The 23,929-nt window shown below is 39.7% G+C and overlaps 1 protein-coding gene across 1 annotated transcript in view; it reads left to right on the top strand.

The window, feature by feature from the left end:
• Positions 1-23,929, top strand: part of esrrb (estrogen-related receptor beta) — an 82,129-nt gene that overhangs the window by 31,854 nt on the left and 26,346 nt on the right. The window contains exon 3 of the mRNA XM_084394042.1: positions 9,227-9,343. Coding sequence (XP_084250168.1) covers positions 9,227-9,343 — 117 coding nt within the window. The remainder of the gene's footprint in view (positions 1-9,226; positions 9,344-23,929) is intronic.

The raw sequence follows: 23,929 nt of genomic DNA, 5'->3' as shown, positions 1-23,929 counted from the left end.
GCTAACACACGACGTACCAGTAACGTGATTTATTGGTATTTTACTTTTATTTCATGACTTACTAATTTACAACGTAACAACGTTGGATGCTCGTAGTTTCCTTTGCACTATACAGTGAAGCGATTAGGGCTGCAACAACTAATCGATAAAATCGATAATAATCGATTATGAAAATCGTTGTCAACGAATGTCATTGTCGATTAGTTGGTCTGCTCACGTCACGGGGAGCGTTACTGATGACGTCACTTTCATGACAACGCAGTCACGCGAAATGGCAGAGAGTAATCGGAGAGAAACATCAGCACGGCAAGCAAAAACTGTATATTCTCATTATATGAAGATGTGAAAATGGTATAGTCTAGTTTAATTCAATGCTACTGTGTAAACAGCTTTGTTTACTAACTTCGGGACAGTCACACTAGATCTATTTTGTATCGAGCATCAGGTTGCGCAATCAGTTCGCTCGCAACATAAGTGATGGATTAAAATAGCGCTACCGCAGAAATAGGTTAAATTAAATGGTGTTTACAAAGTGAAGCACTAAATATAAAGGCAGTTAATAACAGCAGCAGTAAAATATTGTTTTTTAGTCACTGTAGTCAGTGGTTTTCAGCGAATGCTTGTGCAGTAATACATAATTTTTCCTGTACTTTTAATCAAGCCTGTTGTCAGCTGCGTACCTCCATTCCGCTCTCTTTTTATAGCATTTGTCTACTATGTAAGGGATAATCCCGCTTATTACATGGCTACCCACCAAATAAATCAATAATTTTACACAAAACATTGATTATAAAGGAGTTTCTTGATTTAAAAATGATTGTATTGCTTCCGCTAAAGAAAATAGTCCGTTCCGTCTCTACGGTTAGAATCCTGTGTCCATAGCAACGCTCTGTTTTTCTGGTGTGTTATACTTCGCAGCGGTCTGTTATCAAGAAATAACAGATCGCATTCTACATTGGAATTCAAAATCTGCTGCTTAATATCTTATTACAAACATGTTTGTGTCCTAATTTCATAATGTGAAGTTTATATGAGCAGCGCAACTCAATATTTTGTTTTGTTTATTTATATTTTGGATATTTAAAGAAGTTTTACTGTTTAAAAACTGGACAAACTTTTGTGTTTGGGGTTTAAAATGTAAAAATTTAAGATTATATTAGTAAAACTCAATGTGTGGCTTTTGCACTTTTTAAAGTACACTTTTACACATAAATACCCTGATTTAGGGTTTTATTTAGTTGTAAACAAAAATCAAATTGAATTTAAAAAAAACCTATCCGATTAATCGATTAATCGAAAAAATAATCGTCCGATTAATCGATTATCAAAATAATCGTTAGTTGCAGCCCTAGAAGCGATACACGGCGCGCCCCTCCGCATTTGCGCGTGCAATTGAAGAGTGTGCGCTACGAGTAGGCTACAGTATAACGGCTGACAGGACAGGAACGTCCGTTTTTCTGAGGTGAAATACTTTTTATTTCAGCGTACACATACGTCACTGCCTGGTAGTTCCTATATTGTGCTGGGTTTTCTGAAGTAGTTGTGATTCGCCTCTCATAACATAACATGCTCTAAATGCACGCAGAGTGGATTTTTTTTTTTTTTTTTTTTTTCGCGGCTTTGAACGATTACGTAATCGTGGCATCCAAATTTTTTTTTTTTTTATAAAAAATCGATTTTTGAAAATTTAATAATCGATTCATACTCGTCCATAACATACTCGCGATTAATCAATAATCGATTTTTTTCACCACCCCTAGTGGTTAGTGTTAGGGTTTGCTTTGTCATTAGTCACTTTTGCTTCGTTTATTTCGACCTTCAACCAAAAAATACCTTTTAAAGCAACCAGTGTTGGGGGAATTACTTTGAAAAGTAATGCATTACAACAGGGCCCGACATTAACGCTTGTCCGGGACAAGTGGATTTATTGAATGGACAAGTAAAAGAGAATTTTACTTGCCCGACCGGACAAGTATCCTGATTAGAACGTCAATAACAAACCAACAACAAAAAAAGGTAATCACAAAAACGAGAGAATGATTCTGATATTTATTACATTTATTTTAAGTTGCGATCGATAGTGGATGATAAATGTATTACCGACGGTAACAATGTTGTGCTGTTGAGGCTCGCACAGCATTTTGAACGAATCGGTTGAATCAAAGATTCAATGACTCATTGATAAACATCTGTCTCATTCTTGAATGAATCAGTCGTTCGAACGAATCGTTTGAATGAATGAATCAATGACTCGCTCATTAAGACGGTCACCTGCCGCCACCTACTGGCGGTTTAGTGTTATGTTTAAAAGCATAATTCTTTCCAACGTTTCTTATTTGTATATTTTAAACAATCTCATAACATTGCATTAACATTTACATTACACTAAATTTTTTAGTGTAAATGATTTAATTTGATCAGCCCTATAGTGTCTTATTGTTCTAAATAATTTAATTTATTGATCAAATTTAGGAATTTAAAATTGAATATGTAGCATACATTTAATAAGATTAGGGGGGTGGGGGGGTGCCCTTTAAAGGTGCAGATATTACAATATGCAGATTTAAATATCAATATAGCAAAGCTGATTGAACACTGATGAGAATACTGATTGCTTCAGAATAAATTATATTTACAAAAAAAAGTGTTCTGGATATCGGAAGAATAGATGCAGGAGAAAACAACACTTGCTTTACCAATAAAAACAAAAAAAATCTATAGTCATGTTTGCTTATGGTTTAACTGAATCATCAAAGCTCAGAAGCAAGTACATTGGTCAATAAAGTGAGATTAAATGCATAAAAATCTATGTTTTATTTAAAAAAATGTAGTTATTGGAGGTTTGCATAGAACTCTGATTCTGCATTTCACTGATTTTATTCATTTTGAGTAATACTGAATTATTTTATTTTTTGTGCAAGTGAGATGAGTAAATGCACGTTCACATTTAGTCTAGAACTACAATAACCATCATGTTCACACACACACACACACACACACACACACACACAACGCCTCTGCACTTCGATTTATCTCGACATGAGGACAGGAGAGCTGTCAGTCAATACATCGGAAAACAAAGTAACTTGCGTTGCTTATTTGAAAAAGTAACTCAGATATTTTGTTGTAAATTTTACTCTATCTATCTACTGTATCTGTCAAGTAATGCATTACTTTACTAGTTATTTGAAAAAATAATCTGATTACGTAACTCAAGTTACTTGTAATGAGTTACACACAACACTGAAAGCAACACATGGTGATAGTTCCCTCAGTCAAAGCTGTTCGTGTCATCTCCGCTCAGCATCCGATCAAGACCACCGTCACCCCATACACACCCGTGACCCATACACACCCGTGACCCACACACACACGTGACCCACACACACACGTGACCCACACACACACGTGACCCACACACACACGTGACCCACACACACCGGTGACCCAAACACACCCGTGATCCAAACACACCCGTGACCCACACACGCCGGTGACCCACACACACCGGTGACCCAAACACACCCGTGATCTAAACACACCCGTGACCCAAACACACCCGTGACCCATACACACCCGTGACCCACACACACACGTGACCCACACACACCCGTGACCCGTACACACCCGTGACCCACACACACACGTGACCCACACACACCGGTGACCCAAACACACCCGTGACCCAAACACAACCGTGACCCATACACACCCGTGACCCACACACACACGTGACCCACACACACACGTGACCCAAACACACACGTGACCCACACACACCCGTGACCCACACACCCCCGTGACCCAAACACACCCGTGACCCACACAACCCCCGTGACCCAAACACACCCGTGACCCACACACACCCGCGACCCAAACACACCCGTGACCCAAACACACCCGTGACCCATACACACCCGTGACCCACACACCCCCGTGACCCAAACACACCCGTGACCCACACACACCCGTGACCCACACACCCCCGTGACCCAAACACACCCGTGACCCACACACCCCCGTGACCCAAACACACCCGCGACCCATACTCACCCGTGACCCACACACACCCGTGACCCAAACACACCCGCGACCCAAACACACCCGTGACCCAAACACACCCGTGACCCACACACCCCGTGACCCAAACACACCCGTGACCCACACACACCCGTGACCCACACACCCCCGTGACCCATACTTACCCGTGACCCACACACACCCGTGACCCAAACACACCCGTGACCCACACACCCCCGTGACCCAAACACACTCGTGACCCACACACCCCGTGACCCAAACACACCCGTGACCCACACACACCCGTGACCCACACACCCCCGTGACCCAAACACACCCGTGACCCACACAACCCCCGCGACCCAAACACACCTGTGACCCACACACACCCGTGACCCACACACCCCCGTGACCCAAACACACCCGTGACCCACACAACCCCCGTGACCCAAACACACCCGCGACCCAAACACACCCGTGACCCAAACATACCCGTGACCCATACACACCCGTGACCCAAACACACCCGTGACCCAAACATACCCGTGACCCATACACACCCGTGACCCAAACACACCCGTGACCCACACACACCCGTGACCCAAACACACCCGCGACCCAAACATACCCGTGACCCATACACACCTGTGACCCACACACCCCCGTGAGCCTCGTCCCGAGCCCAATCTCAGCACAGGTGTAAAGTTGTGTGAATCTCCTTCTGTTTCTTCTATGAAGTAATGCAGTCTGACAGTAGGCCTGTAAAAGTCAGTTTAGATTTTGATGAGGAAGACCTTCCATTTTACCGTAATTTACTTACTTGACCCGAGTCTCTCCCCAAACCATGGCCTGGCACCGGTCCTGAAATACCATCAAAGAAATTAAAGCGGATTAATGTCGAGAAGGTAAAAAAAAAAAAAAAAAGACTTTATTTGTCTTCTCCAATCTCAAGACTTTTATTTAAAAAATATAACTTTTATAGGACTTCTAAAGTAGGTCCATTCTGAAACTGAAGCGATTGCGCGCTCGTCTTCCGTATTGCATCATTTCTAAGTGTCTTGTTTACAAATAAAATCTTTACATGATATGAGATTTTTGACAATAAATTTCGGCTGTCCTTCCTGTAGCTTTCCATATAAAATTAAAGCTTTATGATTTAAAGTCGTCATGAAACAGAAGATGCGCTAGTCTTTTCTCTATTGTGTCGTATATCCGAGTGAAACGCTTCTGGAACAAGAACAGATGTGGGCGGGGCTTGATTGTGTCTGTGGGGAACTGATTGGATGATTGGATGGTTGTGGTTTGCTATTGGCTGATCTCATGTGAGTGACAGGTTATAGCCCCGCCCTCGTCATCAGAGAAGAGAAGAGATGCTGCAAGAGGAACTTATTCTGAGTCAAGATTATTAAAACTATAATGATGTGCACTGATAAATCATTTATGAAAAACACTGCAATATTCGATAAAAAAATAAAAATAGAATTGTCATTTTTAATTTCATGGTCAATTTAAGATTTGAAAATTAAAAAATTAAGACAGTAATAATTTTACAGTTATACTTAAATACTAAATAAAATTAATGTTATTATATATATTCTTCATTATAATAAATATCTATTTTTTTATTTTACAGTGAAACATTACAATAGTAATATGTTATTTTAAACATTTGAATCTTTTTTATTTATATTTTATCGTCATATATATATATATATATATAAAACAAAAAAAAAGATAAAAAAAAGATTCAAATGTTTAAAATAACATATTACTATTGTAATGCCATTTTTGCCCATTTTAAATTGCAATTTCAATTTTGATCGGAAAAATCACAATTGAGTTTTTACATTAAATTGTGCAGCACTAACCTGGATATTAAAACAATTCTATGGTTGTTCGCTTTACATGTCAGTCACTAAGGCCTAGTCCACAATATATAAGGTCCCCATCACAGTTATTCAAACTGGTCCCGACAGAAGAGGCCAGAATGAGCAGTGAAGTGGACCAGGGTTATGCCGAGAGCCGGAGGTGTGTGTACGTGAGACGAGGAGTGTATTTCTGAGGGAATAAGAGCCATCAGTCTCCCGGTGGAGCGGGCCAATCAGACAGCCGGGATACGCTTACCAACACTGCAATTCAAGACGGATCCTGCCGTAATGATCCCACAGGGATGCATCCCAGAATAGGAAGTTTCAGCCTTTCCTTCTCCAGAAAATGATAGGATAAAGGAAGGATGAGTCTCTGCTCATTCAAGCTGTGGGAAAACCAATGCGTGAGTCAAAACGCACAGGAAATGTGTTTGATTAGAGTTTAGTTGCTCGTGACAACAAACGGGAAAAACAGGAAGAGGCGCAATCAGACTTTATCACACTCGTTTCCTACACCTTTATTTACCCCGAACCCGAAGAGATCTGCTACATTTGCATACTGATTTGTATAACCCAGATAAAAGGGTGAATTTCTAATTATTTAATACATCTTGGGACCATCCGCTTGATCTGTGCAATAATGTTAACATAATTGCATAAGTTGGGAATGGGGGATGGAAGCGTTTGTGGAATATTTCAGAAAGCAGAAGAACGCTGATAATCTCCTCGCTCCACATATGAGGCGACTGACCTGTTCATTCATATCTTTACAGTAGAACGGCATCAAGCGCACACGCTATCTCTGCTAATCCACTGCAATAAATAAAGGCATACATAATTCATAAGATTTGTTCCTGAGAAAGCTTTAAGAAAGGTTTACAGCGGTGATGCTGATAGATACAAAGTAGCTCAGCTGATCTGAGTAATGACACTATTGTCTCTGTAGAGCCGCTTTACGGCTGAGATTTTATTTGTTTCATAATTAATGCATTTAACAACATTAGCACTGTTATTTTGCTGTTTAGCACTGTGAAGCTGCTTTGAAACAATCTGTCTTGTATACAGCGCTATAGAAATAATGCTGAGTGGACTTGACAAGAAGTCAGTCAATATATGTCTTAGTTATCTAGCTTGTCTGATATGTGTGGGAAATGGGAAAATTATTTTGAGGATCTCCCAACACTTTCTTTATTTGTGAAAACGGTAGCACTTTATTTTACAGTCCTGTACATATTATGAACCTTTACTTTTATTTTAAGGCCTTTACTTATTATATTTATTACAATAACTGGGTAATAACTAGGTAAAACCCTGATCCCACCCCTAAACCTAACCTTAACCCATGTAGTGGCCTTATATTACCCAGTACTTTCTCAGGTAAGTACACTGTAACTGTAATAATAATTAAAAGAAGTTTATATCCAAAGTATAAGATTGATTAATTTTCATCAAATTCAAGTAATTTTCTCCATACTGATCCATTTTCAAATGATTCATTAGTAACTTAGCAAATATTATGTTGAGTAAATATAAATGTCACTGCAGCACGTTAAATATTGTGATCGTTTCTCTAAGATATCAGCATCAGCCTTTTTAAAAAAGCGGTCAACCACTAATATTTTGTGTTATATAGGTGTATATATAATTTGCTAATTATGGAAGCTTGTCTCCACTACAGAATAACACAGTAAAAAAAGGTAATTGTGACTTTTTTTATTTCACAATTCAGGCATTTTTCTCAAAATTGCGAAATATAAACTCACAAATGCAAGATGAAAGTCTGAATTGTGTGATAAAAAGGTCACAATTACCTTTTTTTATTGTGTTATTCTGTAGCTTCCATGAAAATAAGCACAAATCAGTGAGGGGTTTTGAAGGAGCATGTTAAATAGAGAGACGGCAGAACATTGAACAGTCACCTTTACACTAATAGAGGTGAAACACAGTCGTCATGAATAAGAACCTAACCCATTTAATTTGGCCACGTTGCACTTTTTAAAGTCCGCAATAAATGCATTCACGGTGTGAAGCGGCTCTGTGTTTATTTCCACGATCTGGTGTTTTCAGCGGCTCGATTCACAGTAAATGCTGCTGATTTGGATGCTTATAATGTGCATTTGAAAACACAACATGCACCGACCATCTTCCCAAACTTGTGATGAGAAGTGCTTATAAAGCTGCTGTCAACAAAAGAGAAGCGGCTGCCCGTATAAAATTAAAGCTTTATGATTTAAAGTCGTCATGAAAGGAAAGTTGCACTGGTATTTTCTCTATTGTGTCATATATCGAGTGAAACGCTTCAGGAACGAGAACAGATGTGGGCGGGGCTTGATTGTGTCTGTGGGGAATTGATTGGCTGGTTGTGGTTTGCTATTGGCTGATCTCATGTGAGTGACAGGTTATAGCCCCGCCCTCGTCATCAGAGAAGAGAAGAGATGCTGCAAGAGGAACTTATTCTGATTCAAGATTATTAACACAATAACGATGCGCACCGATAAATCATTTATAATAAACTGTAATATTCAATTGATTTCATGGTCACTTTAAAAGACACACACTCATGGACACAGAGATGTTGTTCTTTTCCTGGTGAATCCCGGCGGCGTCCCGCACTCCGCCGTTCAGTGTTTTTATTCACCACACCGATCAAGACGAGGCTGAATAAATCGAGCGAGCGCATAGACATTCAGACCACACGCTCGCCGGAGAGCAAGAGCGCCGCAGCCGACTGTCACTCTGCATTTAGCCTCCTCTCCTGCCATTACCCATACATGTCCTAATTGAAATGCCTCGCGCAGTTAAACGCACATGGACACAAGCAGAATGGCCGAGTGTATCAAGCACTTTGCCTATTGTTACTCTCACAATGCGACTCAAACGGCTCTTTTATTGTGCAGGTATCAAGCGCTGAAGTGCTCAGCTTGAATAATGTATCAGGATCTGGTTATGTTCTCTATGTAAATAGCGGGCGCAGCAAAAGAGGTCTCGCCACGGCGATACGTGAAGCCGCCGGACATGCGCTCTGAATGTGAGAATGTAATCTGGCGAGGTGTGATTTGAATAGAAGCTTTGGTTTTGAATCCTGTCTCATCTGTTTTGTTGCCTCATGTTTCTTCATCTTCCCGGCACACGCTGTCCCTGTTCTGTAGTGTCTCGCGGCCACAAGCAATTTATCAAATTGAGTAAAAGATGATTTTATAAATAAAGTGATTTATAGAGTGTTCTTTTGATGGCTTTGATGGATGCAGTGCGGTGTTGTAAAGCTCTCCTGCATTAGCTTGTTTTGCTGGGGTTATTTCTGGCCTCACGCTGTCTCTCTCCTCTCCGTGTTTCTCCAGGTAACATCGAGTACAGCTGTCCGGCCACCAACGAGTGCGAGATCACCAAGCGGAGACGCAAGTCGTGTCAGGCGTGCCGCTTCATGAAGTGTCTGAAAGTGGGCATGCTGAAGGAAGGTGAGGAGATCTCGCTGGGGTCACGGCATCTTTGCATGTTTGGGAGAGGCTCGTTCTACATGCTGATCTTTCGGTCCGGGGTTATTATAGTTCTTTTACTAAAATCATTTCAAAATATATAGATTTTGTTACTTTAAAACGATATAAACGGTAACACTTTACAATTTTAGGTTTCATTCATAAACTATACAAATTTCTATTGCGTTTATAAATGTTAGTTTTGTAACTAAAATGTAATTTTAGTACTTTTTTTTAAGAACTAATTTTTATTTGTTTATAGGGTTAGGGTTATGTGTGTGTGTGTGTGTGTTAAGCTTTAATGTTTTATTTTAATTTTATGTTTTAGTAATTACAGGACTTAAACTTAAAATTATTTTATTTCAGTAACTTATTTTAATTTTTTAATTTTTTTATTTTAATAACTAATTTTTATTTGTTTATAGGGTTAGGGTTGTGTGTGTGTGTGTGTGTGTGTGTGTGTGTGTGTGTGTGTGTGTGTGTGTGTGTGTGTGTGTTTAGCTTTAATGTTTTATTTTAATTTTATGTTTTAGTAATTTCAGGACTTAAACTTAAAATTATTTTATTTCAGTAACTTTTTTTTGTTGTAATTTTATTCCAAGGCAACATTTGTCATTTTACATTTTCTCCGTTTTTTTTTATATATATATATATATATATATATATATATAAATAAATAAATAAAAAAGACACATATATATATATATTTTTTATTTTTATTTTTTTTTTATAGTTTTAGTTAACAATAACAACACTGCCATGAAAAAAAACACACGCCAATGTTTTTGCAGACGATTTCAAGCTTGTGTGTCTTCAGGAGGTCTTGAGAAACACACTGATGCACATGTGTGAAGTGTGTTTCACCGTTCATTGGGTCACATGTCACTTTGCAATGCCATGTGTTGGCCTTTAAGTCAGTCACATGCTGCGGAGCATCTTTACCGGCACCTATATCTGCTCAAACACACATCAGGTTCAGCGAGCGCCAGAGACACACACACACACACACACACCGTGTCAGAGCCGTAGATGTAGTTGGCTGGCGCTCCGCTGGCCCGCTGGAGCCGAGGCGCTGTTGGCACGGGCCGCTAGTGTTGGGCAGAGACACAGGAATATGCTGAATCGCTCGACCCGCGCGTCTGACTGATAGAAGTGTAACAGTATTCCGGCTGGAAGGGCTCGTGTCCCAGAGCACACACTCGCTCCCCGACGTATTGATCCGCTAAATGTTTTCCGAACATCTCAGCTCTCTTCCTGCGGATGCGTTTTTAAAGGCCTGTCATGTGGGAAATCGGTGACAGTCAAATACACTCACAGATATTTCTTCCTTTTCCTTTCCTTTTTTTTTTTTTTTTTTGCAATGCAAAATGTGATTTTCTCACTCTTGTTTTCCAGATCAAATATTGAAACATTCTTAAATCAAGATACATTTACTGGAGAAGCAAAATGGCTTAAAATAACAAGTCTTGCTTTCTCAAACATGCAATAAAATGAAGTGAGTTTAAGCTGAAGTCAAGAGGAAATATCAGCCAATGAGGTCAGGAACATAAAACTTGGTTTCCCTTTGAATTATTATTATTATTTTTTTTTTATGGAAACACTTTACAATAAGGTTTTATTTGTCATAATCAAGTTAGTTAACACAAACTAACAATGAAAAATACTTGTGAAGCATTTCATAATCTTAGTTAACGTTAATTTCAACATTTGCTAATAGAACTACATTATTAAAATCAAAGTTGTATCTGTTAAAATGATTGAATGAACCTCGGCTAACATGAATAGTTATGATACACATATATCATATAATACATATATCATAAAAATGTATGGCTCATTGTTAGTTAATACATTAAGTAATATGAGCTAAAGTGTTATCATTTTACTCCACTGGCATTGTTTTTAGCATAAACTCACTTAATTTTCATTTTAAAAGCAAGGCTTAATATCTGATGTCCTTTTGCTTGTCAGATAAAAGCATCTTGATTTAAGAATGTAAGAAAACTCTTCTTTTTTTTCTGCAGTGTGTGTCGACTAATGCGTATGGCGGAGTAACATAAGAGCATGTGTGCTGGAGTTAAACCAGGTCTGTAATGGTGTGTTTTACCCACAATCCATCTGTGCCTGTGAAAGCGCTTCCGTCTGTGCGGAGAGCTCAATGAAGTAACGCAATCTCTCCTCTGCACGAGACACCGAGAATGAATCGCATTACTAGCTGATGAAAAATTAATGCAAATATATTATCTGGAGGAATAAGAGCCCAGAAAATAGGGAGAGATTGTCAGATATGAATCACCTGTGTCGAGGTAAAAGATGGAGATTAAACACTCAGATGAAACACTGACATCTGTGCATGTGTCTTCTGCTCATCAAAACTGCAAAACTTGATCAGAAATACAGTAAAACTGGGGGGAAATATTACAGTGTTAATCAGCTGGTTTCATGTGTATATGTGAAAGTGTCATTTATTCCTGTGATCAAAGCTGAATGTTCAGCATCATTACTCCAGTCTTCAGTGTCACATGATCCTTCACAAATCACTCTAATATGAGGATTTGATGATCAAGAAACATTTATTATCAATGTTGAAAACAGTTGAGCTGCTTTAGATTTTTGTGGAAATTTTATGTATTTTACAAAACTCAAACATTTTACTTTTCAGGATTATTTGATGAATAGAATCTTCAAAACATTTGTAAACCAATCAGAATGATTGTATAGTATAGTATAGTATAAAATATAATGGCATATATAATATAGGATTATTTTAGTGTCATTTTTTTGTTAATATTTTGAATTACATTTTATTTTTATGCTTTCAGTTATTTATTGATTTATTTCATTTTGAATTCATTAAAATATTTTAGCTAGAGAATAACCCTGATATAATAATATAATATACATTTAATATTATTTAATATAATATCATGAAATATAATATAATATGATATGATGTAATATAACATCTAGTCAATAAGGACAGCCACAAACAGCAATGAAAATATGTCTTGTAATTCAGTATGTGTGCATTTCTACAGGCTGAGTTTGTTCTCTGCTCCTCATAAAAGATCATTTCAGTCCACAAGTTACTGAACGTCCTCGGAGTCAAACCGCTGTGAAGCACATTCAGTTTCGTGTTCATGCTAATCCAGTTTTACCAGCTTTTCCAACTTTATGAAAATATTTAAACATTATGATAAAAAAATCAATATAAATCGTTATTATAAAAACATTTCACAAATGAATATGACGTTGTGAAAAGTCATCCTGTTGTCGTCCCGCGTCTCTCCTCGATGGCAAGGTCACTGTGTCTCGGTCGCGACGCTACGTGAGCGCCAGATCAATCAGGCTCTTCAAGGAGAGAAGCAGATGAGACTCAGAGGGTCACGTCTGTCCACGTCTACTTCACCCTCGTCTACTTCACCCTCGTCTACTTCACCATATCTACTTCACCCTCGTCTACTTCACCAAATCTACTTCACCCTCGTCTACTTCACCAAATCTACTTCACCCTCGTCTACTTCACCCTCATCTACTTCACCATATATTCTTCACCACATCTACTTCTCCATGTCTACTTCACCCTTGTCTACTTCACCATATCTACTTCACCCTCGTCTACTTCAACATATCTAGTGAAGTAGATATGGTGAAGCAGACGAGGGTGAAGTAGACGAGGTGAAGTAGACGAGGGTGAAGTAGATATGGTGAAGTAGATGAGGGTGAAGTAGACGAGGTGAAGTAGACGAGGGTGAAGTAGATATGGTGAAGTAGACGAGGGTGAAGTAGATATGGTGAAGTAGATGAGAGTGAAGTAGACGAGGGTGAAGTAGACGAGGTGAAGTAGATATGGTGAAGTAGACGAAGGTGAAGTAGATATGGTGAAGTAGACGAGGGTGAAGTAGATATGGTGAAGTAGACGAGGGTGAAGTAGATATGGTGAAGTAGACGAGGTGAAGTAGACGAGGGTGAAGTAGATATGGTGAAGCAGACAAGGGTGAAGTAGACGAGGTGAAGTAGACGAGGGTGAAGTAGATATGGTGAAGTAGACGAGGTGAAGTAGATATGGTGAAGTAGACGAGGGTGAAGTAGATATGGTGAAGTAGATGAGAGTGAAGTAGACGAGGGTGAAGTAGACGAGGTGAAGTAGATATGGTGAAGTAGACGAAGGTGAAGTAGATATGGTGAAGTAGGCGAGGGTGAAGTAGATATGGTGAAGTAGACGAGGGTGAAGTAGATATGGTGAAGTAGACGAGGTGAAGTAGACGAGGGTGAAGTAGATATGGTGAAGCAGACAAGGGTGAAGTAGACGAGGTGAAGTAGACGAGGGTGAAGTAGATATGGTGAAGTAGACGAGGTGAAGTAGATATGGTGAAGTAGACGAGGTGAAGTAGATATGGTGAAGTAGACGAGGGTGAAGTAGATATGGTGAAGTAGACGAGGTGAAGTAGACGAGGGTGAAGTAGATATGGTGAAGTAGACGAGGGTGAAGTAGACGAGGGTGAAGTAGATATGGTGAAGTAGATGAGGGTGAAGTAGACGAGGGTGAAGTAGATATGGTGAAGTAGACGAGGGTGAAGTAGATATGGTGAAGTATATATGGTGAAGTAGACGAGGGTGAAGTAGATATGGTGAAGCAGACGAGGGTGAAGTAGACGAGGTGAAGTAGACGAGGGTGAAGTAGATATGGTGAAGTAGACGAGGTGAAGTAGATATGGTGAAGTAGACGAGGGTGAAGTAGATATGGTGAAGTAGACGAGGTGAAGTAGACGAGGTGAAGTAGACGAGGGTGAAGTAGATATGGTGAAGTAGATGAGAGTGAAGTAGACGAGGGTGAAGTAGACGAGGGTGAAGTAGACGAGGGTGAAGTAGACGAGGGTGAAGTAGATATGGTGAAGTAGACGAGGGTGAAGTAGATATGGTGAAGTATATATGGTGAAGTAGACGAGGGTGAAGTAGACAAGGGTGAAGCAGATATGGTGAAGTATATATGGTGAAGTAGACGAGGGTGAAGTAGATAGGGTGAAGTAGACGAGGGTGAAGTAGACGAGGGTGAAGTAGATATGGTGAAGTAGACGAGGGTGAAGTAGACGAGGTAAAGTAGATATGGTGAAGTAGATGAGGGTGAAGTAGATATGGTGAAGTAGACGAGGGTGGAGTAGACGAGGTAAAGTAGATATGGTAAAGTAGATATGGTGAAGTAGATATGGTGAAGTAGACGAGGGTGAAGTAGATGAGGTAAAGTAGATATGGTAAAGTAGATATGGTGAAGTAGACGAGGTGAAGTAGATATGGTGAAGTAGATATGGTGAAGTAGACGAGGTGAAGTAGACGAGGTAAAGTAGATATGGTAAAGTAGATATGGTAAAGTAGATATGGTGAAGTAGACGAGGGTGAAGTAGATGAGGTAAAGTAGATATGGTAAAGTAGATATGGTGAAGTAGACGAGGTGAAGTAGATATGGTGAAGTAGATATGGTGAAGTAGACGAGGTGAAGTAGACGAGGTAAAGTAGATATGGTAAAGTAGACGAGGTAAAGTAGATATGGTAAAGTAGATATGGTGAAGTAGATATGGTGAAGTAGACGAGGTGAAGTAGATATGGTGAAGTAGTAGATATGGTAAAGTAGATATGGTGAAGTAGATATGGTGAAGTAGACGAGGTGAAGTAGATATGGTGAAGTAGACGAGGTGAAGTAGACGAGGTAAAGTAGATATGGTAAAGTAGACGAGGTAAAGTAGATATGGTGAAGTAGATATGGTGAAGTAGATATGGTGAAGTAGATATGGTGAAGTATAACCCATTAGTTATGTCGTGTGGTGACTGATGTGCAAAAGTGAGTTGTATTTCTTCTTTTTAGATAATAATAAATATTAATTAGACTACAACAATTTAAACAAAACATGCATTTGACTATTTGAATAGTACTAACAAATATTAGTCGTTCTGTTAATGTAGTTTTTTTTTTTTAAGAATATCTTTTGTCGTACATATTTTCTATAAAATAAATGAATACGTTTATTAATGATTTGATGAGCAGGAATAAATATATATATTCACATAGAACACAGCTGTTTAAATTATAATATTATAATATTACTGGTTTACTGGTATTTTTGATCAAGTAACTGCAGGCTTATTTCACACATAAACCGATTATTATAAACCCTGCGTTTAGTGCAGGGCTCGTCATGTGATCTCAACAAAAACACCACGAGGAGAGAGAAATGACTTATTTCCCGAATAATTCCAGAGCTGATAAAACGAAAGACTTATCAGGCGCAGGATGTTTTCAGTGATGAGATTCACTGCATCGTCCTGGACCCGCTTCATTCCCTCAAAACAGGAAGTGATCAATAAGACGACTCAAATGTCAGGGACTACAGGTTTTTTTTTCCTCTGATCAATGGAAGCGAATCGGAGCTGGGAAGAAAGGAACAGATACTATTGAGAGATTACACTGACGTAATCCAAAGACTCTTTAAACCCGCAAGACTCACGTACTCCAGCGTCACCGAGACGTCTGATTTCTGTCTGAGGAATATGTGTTGCTCTGCTGGACACATCGGTGTAGCATTAGCAATCTGAGTAGCATTAGCAATCTCAATGCTTGTCTGATATATTGGCCTTGTTTGTCAGAAGAGTGTTTGTTGCGTTTTAAATGCTTTATTAGATATTTCAGTCTTTTGTGGTATTACATGCACAACAGCAATAAGTTCAAATGGTTAGTATTCGTTAGTATTTCTTTTAATCACTTATATGTTCTGACTTGGGCTGCATGAATTGGGGGGAAATCGAATTGCATTTTTTTTTTGTGATTTACAGTGTGTTAAAAAGGCTTGTTTGCTTGGCTTGCACAATTTCGCCCAAAATGTTGTAGTTATATATAAATATGACTAGCAATAATGAAAAGAAGAATAGGTAACACTTTATTTTACAGTGTCCTTGTTACATATGTTACATGTACTTATTACTTATGTTAGTAATAACAGTAAATTATGCATAATTACATGCATATAACCATATAGTAAGTACATGTAGTTAATTAATATTATTCAGTACTTAAGTATATAATTACACTGTAACATTGACTCCTTAAAATAAAGTGCAACCCCATATAGTAAGTATAGTCATTACTACTACTGTTATTATGTTAAGCAAAATAAGAAATATCAATATTGTATTGAAAAATAAGTATTTAAGGAAAATAATAATATAAATTTTGTTTTTATTTGCGGTGAGAAACATCTATTCAGCATTTGCAGCATCTCTGCGATTCATCATGTCGATTAACATCACACCTTTATGATAGTTTGATTATAAAGTATATTTGAGACTATAGTCTCACATAATTAGATCTTTATAATCTATAGTTTGAATGAATCCATTTTCTTTTCAGGACACATTGACATTACAGGTCAGAATGGCTCTGTCAGCATTATCCCGAACATTGTATAAGCATTCGTTTCATGTGGCATTGAACGCAAGAGAGACTCTCGTGTGTAAACGTCACATCTTTTGGATGTTCCCAGCAGAGTCCTTCACATAATGTTAATTTATGCATTTATAAGCTTCCATAGACAACCTAGGAAGTCGGGGAAGGTCTCGGTTTTTTAGTTTTGTTACCAGCTGTTCCAACATTGGCAATAGAAAAAGTGATTAATGCATGAAAATTCTTACATATAGCCCTTTAAAGCGTGTCTTTTGTTGACAACAGCTGATTTATAAGCTCTTCTCGGTGCGGTATGTGCAGAAGGCTCATGCATGTTTTGTTCCCAAATGCACGTGATAGCGACTCAAACTCAGATACAGAGATGAAGTTAGTGTTGATCAGCTGTGACCCGAGAAGCTGAAACACCAGGTCATCAATTAAAACTCTTGCACGCAGAAAACTGCTTTTGTTCTTTGCTAAATGCATAAATGTAAATCACAGACTTTACGATTTGATAATCCCACTGAGAGAAATCACAATTTCAATTTATTCCGAGTAATAATGCAGCCCTGGCTCTGACCTCATGTAATTATTTTCTTGCATACAGTGAAAGTGGATGGTGATTTATTCTGTCAAAGAGAGGGAAAAACACCATATCAAAGTGTTCCCTGCTGTATTCCTCACGCAAAGCTATCGGAGGGTTTCAGAAGCCCGTGTGATATTTGAGTATAGTGCATGACTCGTGTGTTACGATACTTCTATGGTGTCCTTTTTGGAACTTTGGAACATTCAGTCCAACATCTCAGAAAAACCATACGGGTTTGAAACCACGAGTGTGAATAAAGGAAGGCAGAATGAGCGATTCCTCTAGCACGCATATGCGAGTGTGTGAAGCGGTGTGTGTGGCGGTTGTTTCCCTCGAGGCCTCATCTGAACAGGTGAGAGGATTACCGCAGGCGTGAACATGTGTTTTCCACCAGAGAGACGAGATCACTGACGACACACTGTAGATCATCTCTACAAAACACACACTCACAGCCTGAAGAAAGTGTAGACATCAACTGAATCACATGACCCGCCACAGTCATCATTGAGTGTGTGTGTGTGTGTGGTCTGACTGAAAAGACATTGTCAATGAAATTATGTCATTAGGCCCTTCACGTGAACTTGTTATTTGTGTGTTTATCTGAAGGGAACTGACTATCTTCAGAAAAGTTTGGATGGCTTTTCCATAAGTGAATTTGCACTTTCATTCAGTCCGACTGCCGTTGTAAGGATTACCAACTTTTGGTTGATAAACTGTTGAAAATATTTTGAACTGCAGAGTTGTTTAAATCGTGGGAATTTTACAGTTTAGGTTTAGTTTGGTTTCAAAACAACTTTGCTACCTAAACAAGTTCTAGTTCTATTCTTTTTCCTAAATAAGTTTTCCGACACGATTTCAACTGCTGATTCCAAGAGATCTTTAGAACAAAAAACCAGCCTTTAGGGGCCCAACAGCTTTTAATGGAATAAACCCGACAGGGTGATCAGGATCAGGTCTTTATCAGCCTGAAGGGGTTTATTCTGAGATAACACACACACACACACACACACACACCTGAAGGGGTTTATTCTGAGATAACACACACACACACACACACACCTGAAGGGGTTTATTCTGAGATAACACACACACACACACACACACACACACACACCTGAAGGGGTTTATTCTGAGATAACACACACACACACACACACACACCTGAAGGGGTTTATTCTGAGATAACACACACACACACACACACACCTGAAGGGGTTTATTCTGAGATAACACACACACACACACACACACACACACACACACACACCTGAAGGGGTTTATTCTGAGATAACACACACACACACACACACACACACACACCTGAAGGGGTTTATTCTGAGATAACACACACACACACCTGAAGGGGTTTATTCTGAGATAACACACACACACACACACCTGAAGGGGGTTTATTTTGAGATAACACACACACACACACACACACACACACACCTGAAGGGGTTTATTCTGAGATAACACACACACACACCCACACCTGAAGGGGTTTATTCTAAGATAACACACACACACACACACACACACACACACACACACACACACACACACACACACCTGAAGGGGTTTATTCTGAGATAACACACACACACACACACACCCACACCTGAAGGGGTTTATTCTGAGATAACACACACACACACACACACACCTGAAGGGGTTTATTCTGAGATAACACACACACACACACACACACACCTGAAGGGGTTTATTCTATTCTGAGATAACAACCGGCTGGATGTACATTATCCCGCTTATTGCACGACTACTTTCCACATAAGTAAATAATTAGACACGAAATATTGATCTGAGTTGAAATATTATATTAGCTCTTGAAACGCAAAGCAGTTGCTAGGGCGGCAAGTTCAAACTAGACGGACATTTAAGAGATACGGTATACAGTCATAACACTTATTACACAGCATTTCACCACAAAAATAATTATGGAGATCAGAGATATTGATTTCAGATTAAACTGTTTTAAATCGCACCTGTTTGTGTCTTATAATTCAACAGTATACAAAACCATAGTCATAAAATGGCCGCCGCTGCGTTTGTATGAAATAAGAGAGTGAGTCCATGATACTGGATGGCATAATTAAATACCTGTACACAAAATATTGATTTGACTGAGTTTATATATTTTATTAGCTCACCAAACGCAAAATTTCCATAAAGAAAAAACAGTCCTAGCGAGTGTATAGCGCTGCTGACTTCAGTGACCCGGATGAGCCGGTGTTTCTGTTCTCACCGGCTGTTATCTGGGAATAACTTACCGCTGGAATGCACGATCGACCAATCAGAATCAAGTATTCCACAGAGCCGTGTAATAAGTGCCCTTAAGGTACTGCGATAAATCTTTGGTCACACTTTAGGGTCCAATCCTCACTATCAACTCACTATTAACTATGACTTTTGCCTCAATAAAAACTCCTAATTACTGCCTATTAATAGTTAGTAAGGTAGTTGTTAAGTTTAGGTATTGTGTGATTATGGGATGTAGAATAGGAATGCAGAATAAGGCATTCATATGTGCTTTATAAGTACTAATAAACAGCCAATATCCTAGTAATATGTAACTAGTTTATCGTTGCGTATTGGAGTATTTGACCCTAAGCTAAAGATGTGGGTTTTAGCTGTTGTACTCCTAAAAGTCCCAGTTTTCACGCTTTCTTTTCTTTCTGAGAGCGCGTCCACCCACAGCGAGCAACATTCAGTTGTCCTTTGGCAGGATTGTGCTGCGATAGTTTCCTCTTTGTTGGCAGCGTGTTTGGGACGAGTGCCTGATGCGGTTTGGCTCGGCTAGCAGAAGCCGCGGCACAGGTGTTTTTGGGTTAGATGTCAACCCCACGGTCCCGCTTCTCCCGTCGTGTACGTGAGGAAGAACGCCTTGCGCCCTCGAGCTGCCAAACGCAGGGCTCTTTGAAATAGTGCTGACGCGAGGCCAGTTCAGATGGAGGTTGTCGGCAGCCATGAAAGGTGGAGTTCAGGACGCGGCCCTGTGAATTTCCTAGCTAAAAACGGGTCATCCTAAGCTCCCCGAGCCACTGCCAACCATCCCAGCCACGCTGACACTTTCCCCTCTCGCAGATGACAGGCTCCCGGAACAGGTGAGACCACCAAAAATAAGGGCCCTTGCCAAGTCCAGCGACCCCCAGCCGGAGCGGGGACGGGCCCTTTTGTAGGGGCTTTGCTCGAGAGGGGATTGTTGTTTTGAGGGAGAAATTTTACGATTTGATAATCCCACTGAGCGATATCACAACTCCAATTTATCCCGAGTAATCATGCAGCCCTGGCTCTGACCTCATGTAATTATTTTCTTGCATACAATTAAAGTGGATGGTGATTTATTGTGTGAAAGAGAGGGAAAAAGACAAAGTGTGTGTGTCGTTGTTTTGGGAGAGGAAAAGGAGCCCGGACCCGAAGGCTAATCCGCACTCGGATGCCTTCCACGCTGACCCTAAGCCCTCTCTCTCACACACACACACACACAGCGCCACGCTCGCTTTGAAGAGACGACATTCGAGATCCGCTCGCTGGGAACCGGCGGTCAAGTAAAGTACAGCGATGTATTTGTTGACGACCGCTCTCGTGTTTCATTGAAGATATTCCCATTTGAGCCGCTCGTTCCTCTGATGCAGCTTGTGGATTCGTCCAGAAGAAAGATGCATTCAGTGCTCTTTCTGTCTCAACCTCACCATGACATCAAAATCAACAATTATTTTTAATGGAATATTGCAGTGTTTACTGTAAATGATTGATGGGTGCACATCATTATTGTGTTAATGATCTTGAGTCAGAATAAGTTCCTCTTGCAGCATCTCTTCTCTTCTCTGATGACGAGGGCGGGGCTATAACCTGTCACTCACATGAGATCAGCCAATAGCAAACCACAACCATCCAACCAGCCAATCAATTTCCCACGGACACAATCAAGCCCCGCCCACACTTGTTCTCGTTCCTGAAGCGTTTCACTCGATATATGACAGAATAGAGAAAAGACCAGTGCAACTTTCCTTTCATGACGACTTTAACTTCAACATGAAATGGCATTCACATAATTTACTTCTGTATTTAAGAAACAGGAAATTTGACGCCAAACGCAGGGCTTTTCACTGCAAACTATATATTTCTTAATCAGTATTTTTGTCTTGTTTACTAGTACAAATATCGATACAATATTAAATCAAGGTTCATTTACATAAGTAGCAAAATAACTGCAAAATGTATCAAAGTTAAGTGAGTTTATGCTTAAAACAAGGAAAAATATGCAGTCAGAAAAATACACTTAATTCAAAAGGAAAACAATATTATTTTTTGGACTCAATTGTCAGACATTTTTTTTCTTTTCTTTTCTTTCTTGTAGCATAAACTCACTTAATATAATACAGCCTAATACAATTCATATAATTGTGTTTCTCAAATAAATGTACACATACAATTTTTTCAATATTTGTACTGGAAAACAAGACAAAAAAACTGAGAAAGATTTTTATTTATTTTTTGCAGTGATCAGTGTAAAAGATATTGCTTTTTTAATCAAGCATTTTATGAAGACAAACATTAGTTTTTCGCTGGAATAACATGAACTAATGGGTCTCAGACGTGACTAACCAACTAGCCATCCACTTCACATTGCACACAAAACTGTAAACACATTCTTGATCGCGTAGGATCAGGTTTGAGTGTGTATCTATAGTGTGTCTATACTGTACTTGTATTGATTGGATCAGTGAGGTTGCGATCTAAAGACCTCATGATACACGATCCATCCGTCACAAACCGGCCTTTTTTTCCTTCATCCCCCCCTCTCTCATCCTGACCCTCTTGTTCCGAGTGTAACGGGAGACTAGATAGTGCCAAGGTTTAATTCCTGTCAGCATCTGTTTAATTACGCCAGTTACCGCTCTAATTAAAACAGGCACCTCTGTACCTCTGAATCTTTGCGATGGCGTGTGACATGAAGCGTCTGAATCCCACAGTGGACGGGATCTTCAGGGAAACCTGACGACCGGAGAAATGTGGCCAAATGTGACCTAATGCAGTTCACCAAGACCAGCCTGAGGTGGTTCGCTGGTCTTCGCTGACCTAGTTTGGTGGTTTTTCAACTAAACCAGCGGAGACTGGTTTCATCTTGGAGAAAAACCAGTCCTCGCTTTTGTGTTTCAGACATTTTCAGCAACAATACCGTGACAAAGAATGAAGTTATGTCCTTTAGGTGTGTTGTGTTAATAAGCTTGTTAAGTCAAACCATTTGGGCCAAACGTAAATTATATTTACCGTGCGTTTAGTCAATCTAATCTTTAGCATAATTCAAAATCATTTATCCCTCTCCCCGCCGTCTGCGACTATCAATAAAATATATTAAAAGTGTATTTGGGAGAAATGAGATTTTACTGGGACTTAGCGAGCATCAAATGATGTCCCGGAGTTTGCGAGGAAGAGTGGGACCACGGGGACCGGCGGGTAATTAGGTTAGTGGGTTGTCAGTGTCAGGAAATTGAAAGACAATCCTAATCAGATTTCTGTTTCTAGGGAATCAAATAATTTGTATAAGGAGAAGAAATCTCCCGATTCGGCTTCTGGAAAGATAATGCGGTTTGTTGTCGCAGCTCTTTGTTGCGCTTTTTGTGTCACGTTTGATGAAACGGACATTATAATTCAGATCAAATGCATTTAGCAGTTCATATATTGTGGAGTTGTGCTTTTCTGGGAAACGTTGAAAATGTAAAGCGTGTTGAACATAATACTGTTGTCATTTGTCAGCTGATTATGGGTGTTAAATGAAGCCCGTTCCTCTTCTCTTTGTGTTTGTGGTTTGTCTGGTCCTAATCTCACACTCTATAACGTTCAATAAAGGAGTAATTTGGCGTAGTCGCACACAAACCTCCTCTGACACAGAGGGATGAGATCATTTAGCCAGCAGGGAAGTTTAACCACTCGCTCCTTTATTTTTGGGATTAACTACAGAATGTGATACTCGTCCCATAACTTTACCTGCCATTAGCAACATTTTCCCTTTAATATGAATCATTAGATATTATTAGGCTGTGTGTCCACCAAAGCGTTTTTTTCACGCGGCTTTCAATGGGAGCGCCGCGTTTTTAAAACGCCGTGAGCATAACGAGGCGCTGAGCGTCTTCTTCACGCTGAAGCGCTGAGCGTTCGCCATTTTTTACAGGTCGCCGAGAGTTGAAGAATGTTCAACGCAGCGCTCATCACTGTCACTTTTTACCCAGCCGTCCAATCACAGTGGAGGAGGGGCGGGACTAATACCACACCGACCAACCGCCACATTCTGCCTGTACAACGTCAACAGAGGACGACAACAAGCAATAATAGCGGAACAAAATCATTTAAAACAAGAGCCAGAGAAAATACGTTACATTGTATCGACATTTTAATATAGAATCAACACCGAAACAAAATATGTGTGAGATGAGATACTAGTAACACTTTCACGGATATTCCGTATCATAACAAGCAAAGCGTCTCAATTGAAAAAAACGCAACGCTGGCAAAACGCTCTCAAGCG

Source organism: Rutilus rutilus, assembly GCF_951802725.1.
Source record: "Rutilus rutilus genome assembly, chromosome: 21".
Lineage (NCBI taxonomy): Eukaryota > Metazoa > Chordata > Actinopteri > Cypriniformes > Leuciscidae > Rutilus > Rutilus rutilus.
The sequence above is the reverse complement of the archived record's forward strand: the minus strand, read 5'-3'. Positions and strand labels throughout refer to the sequence as shown.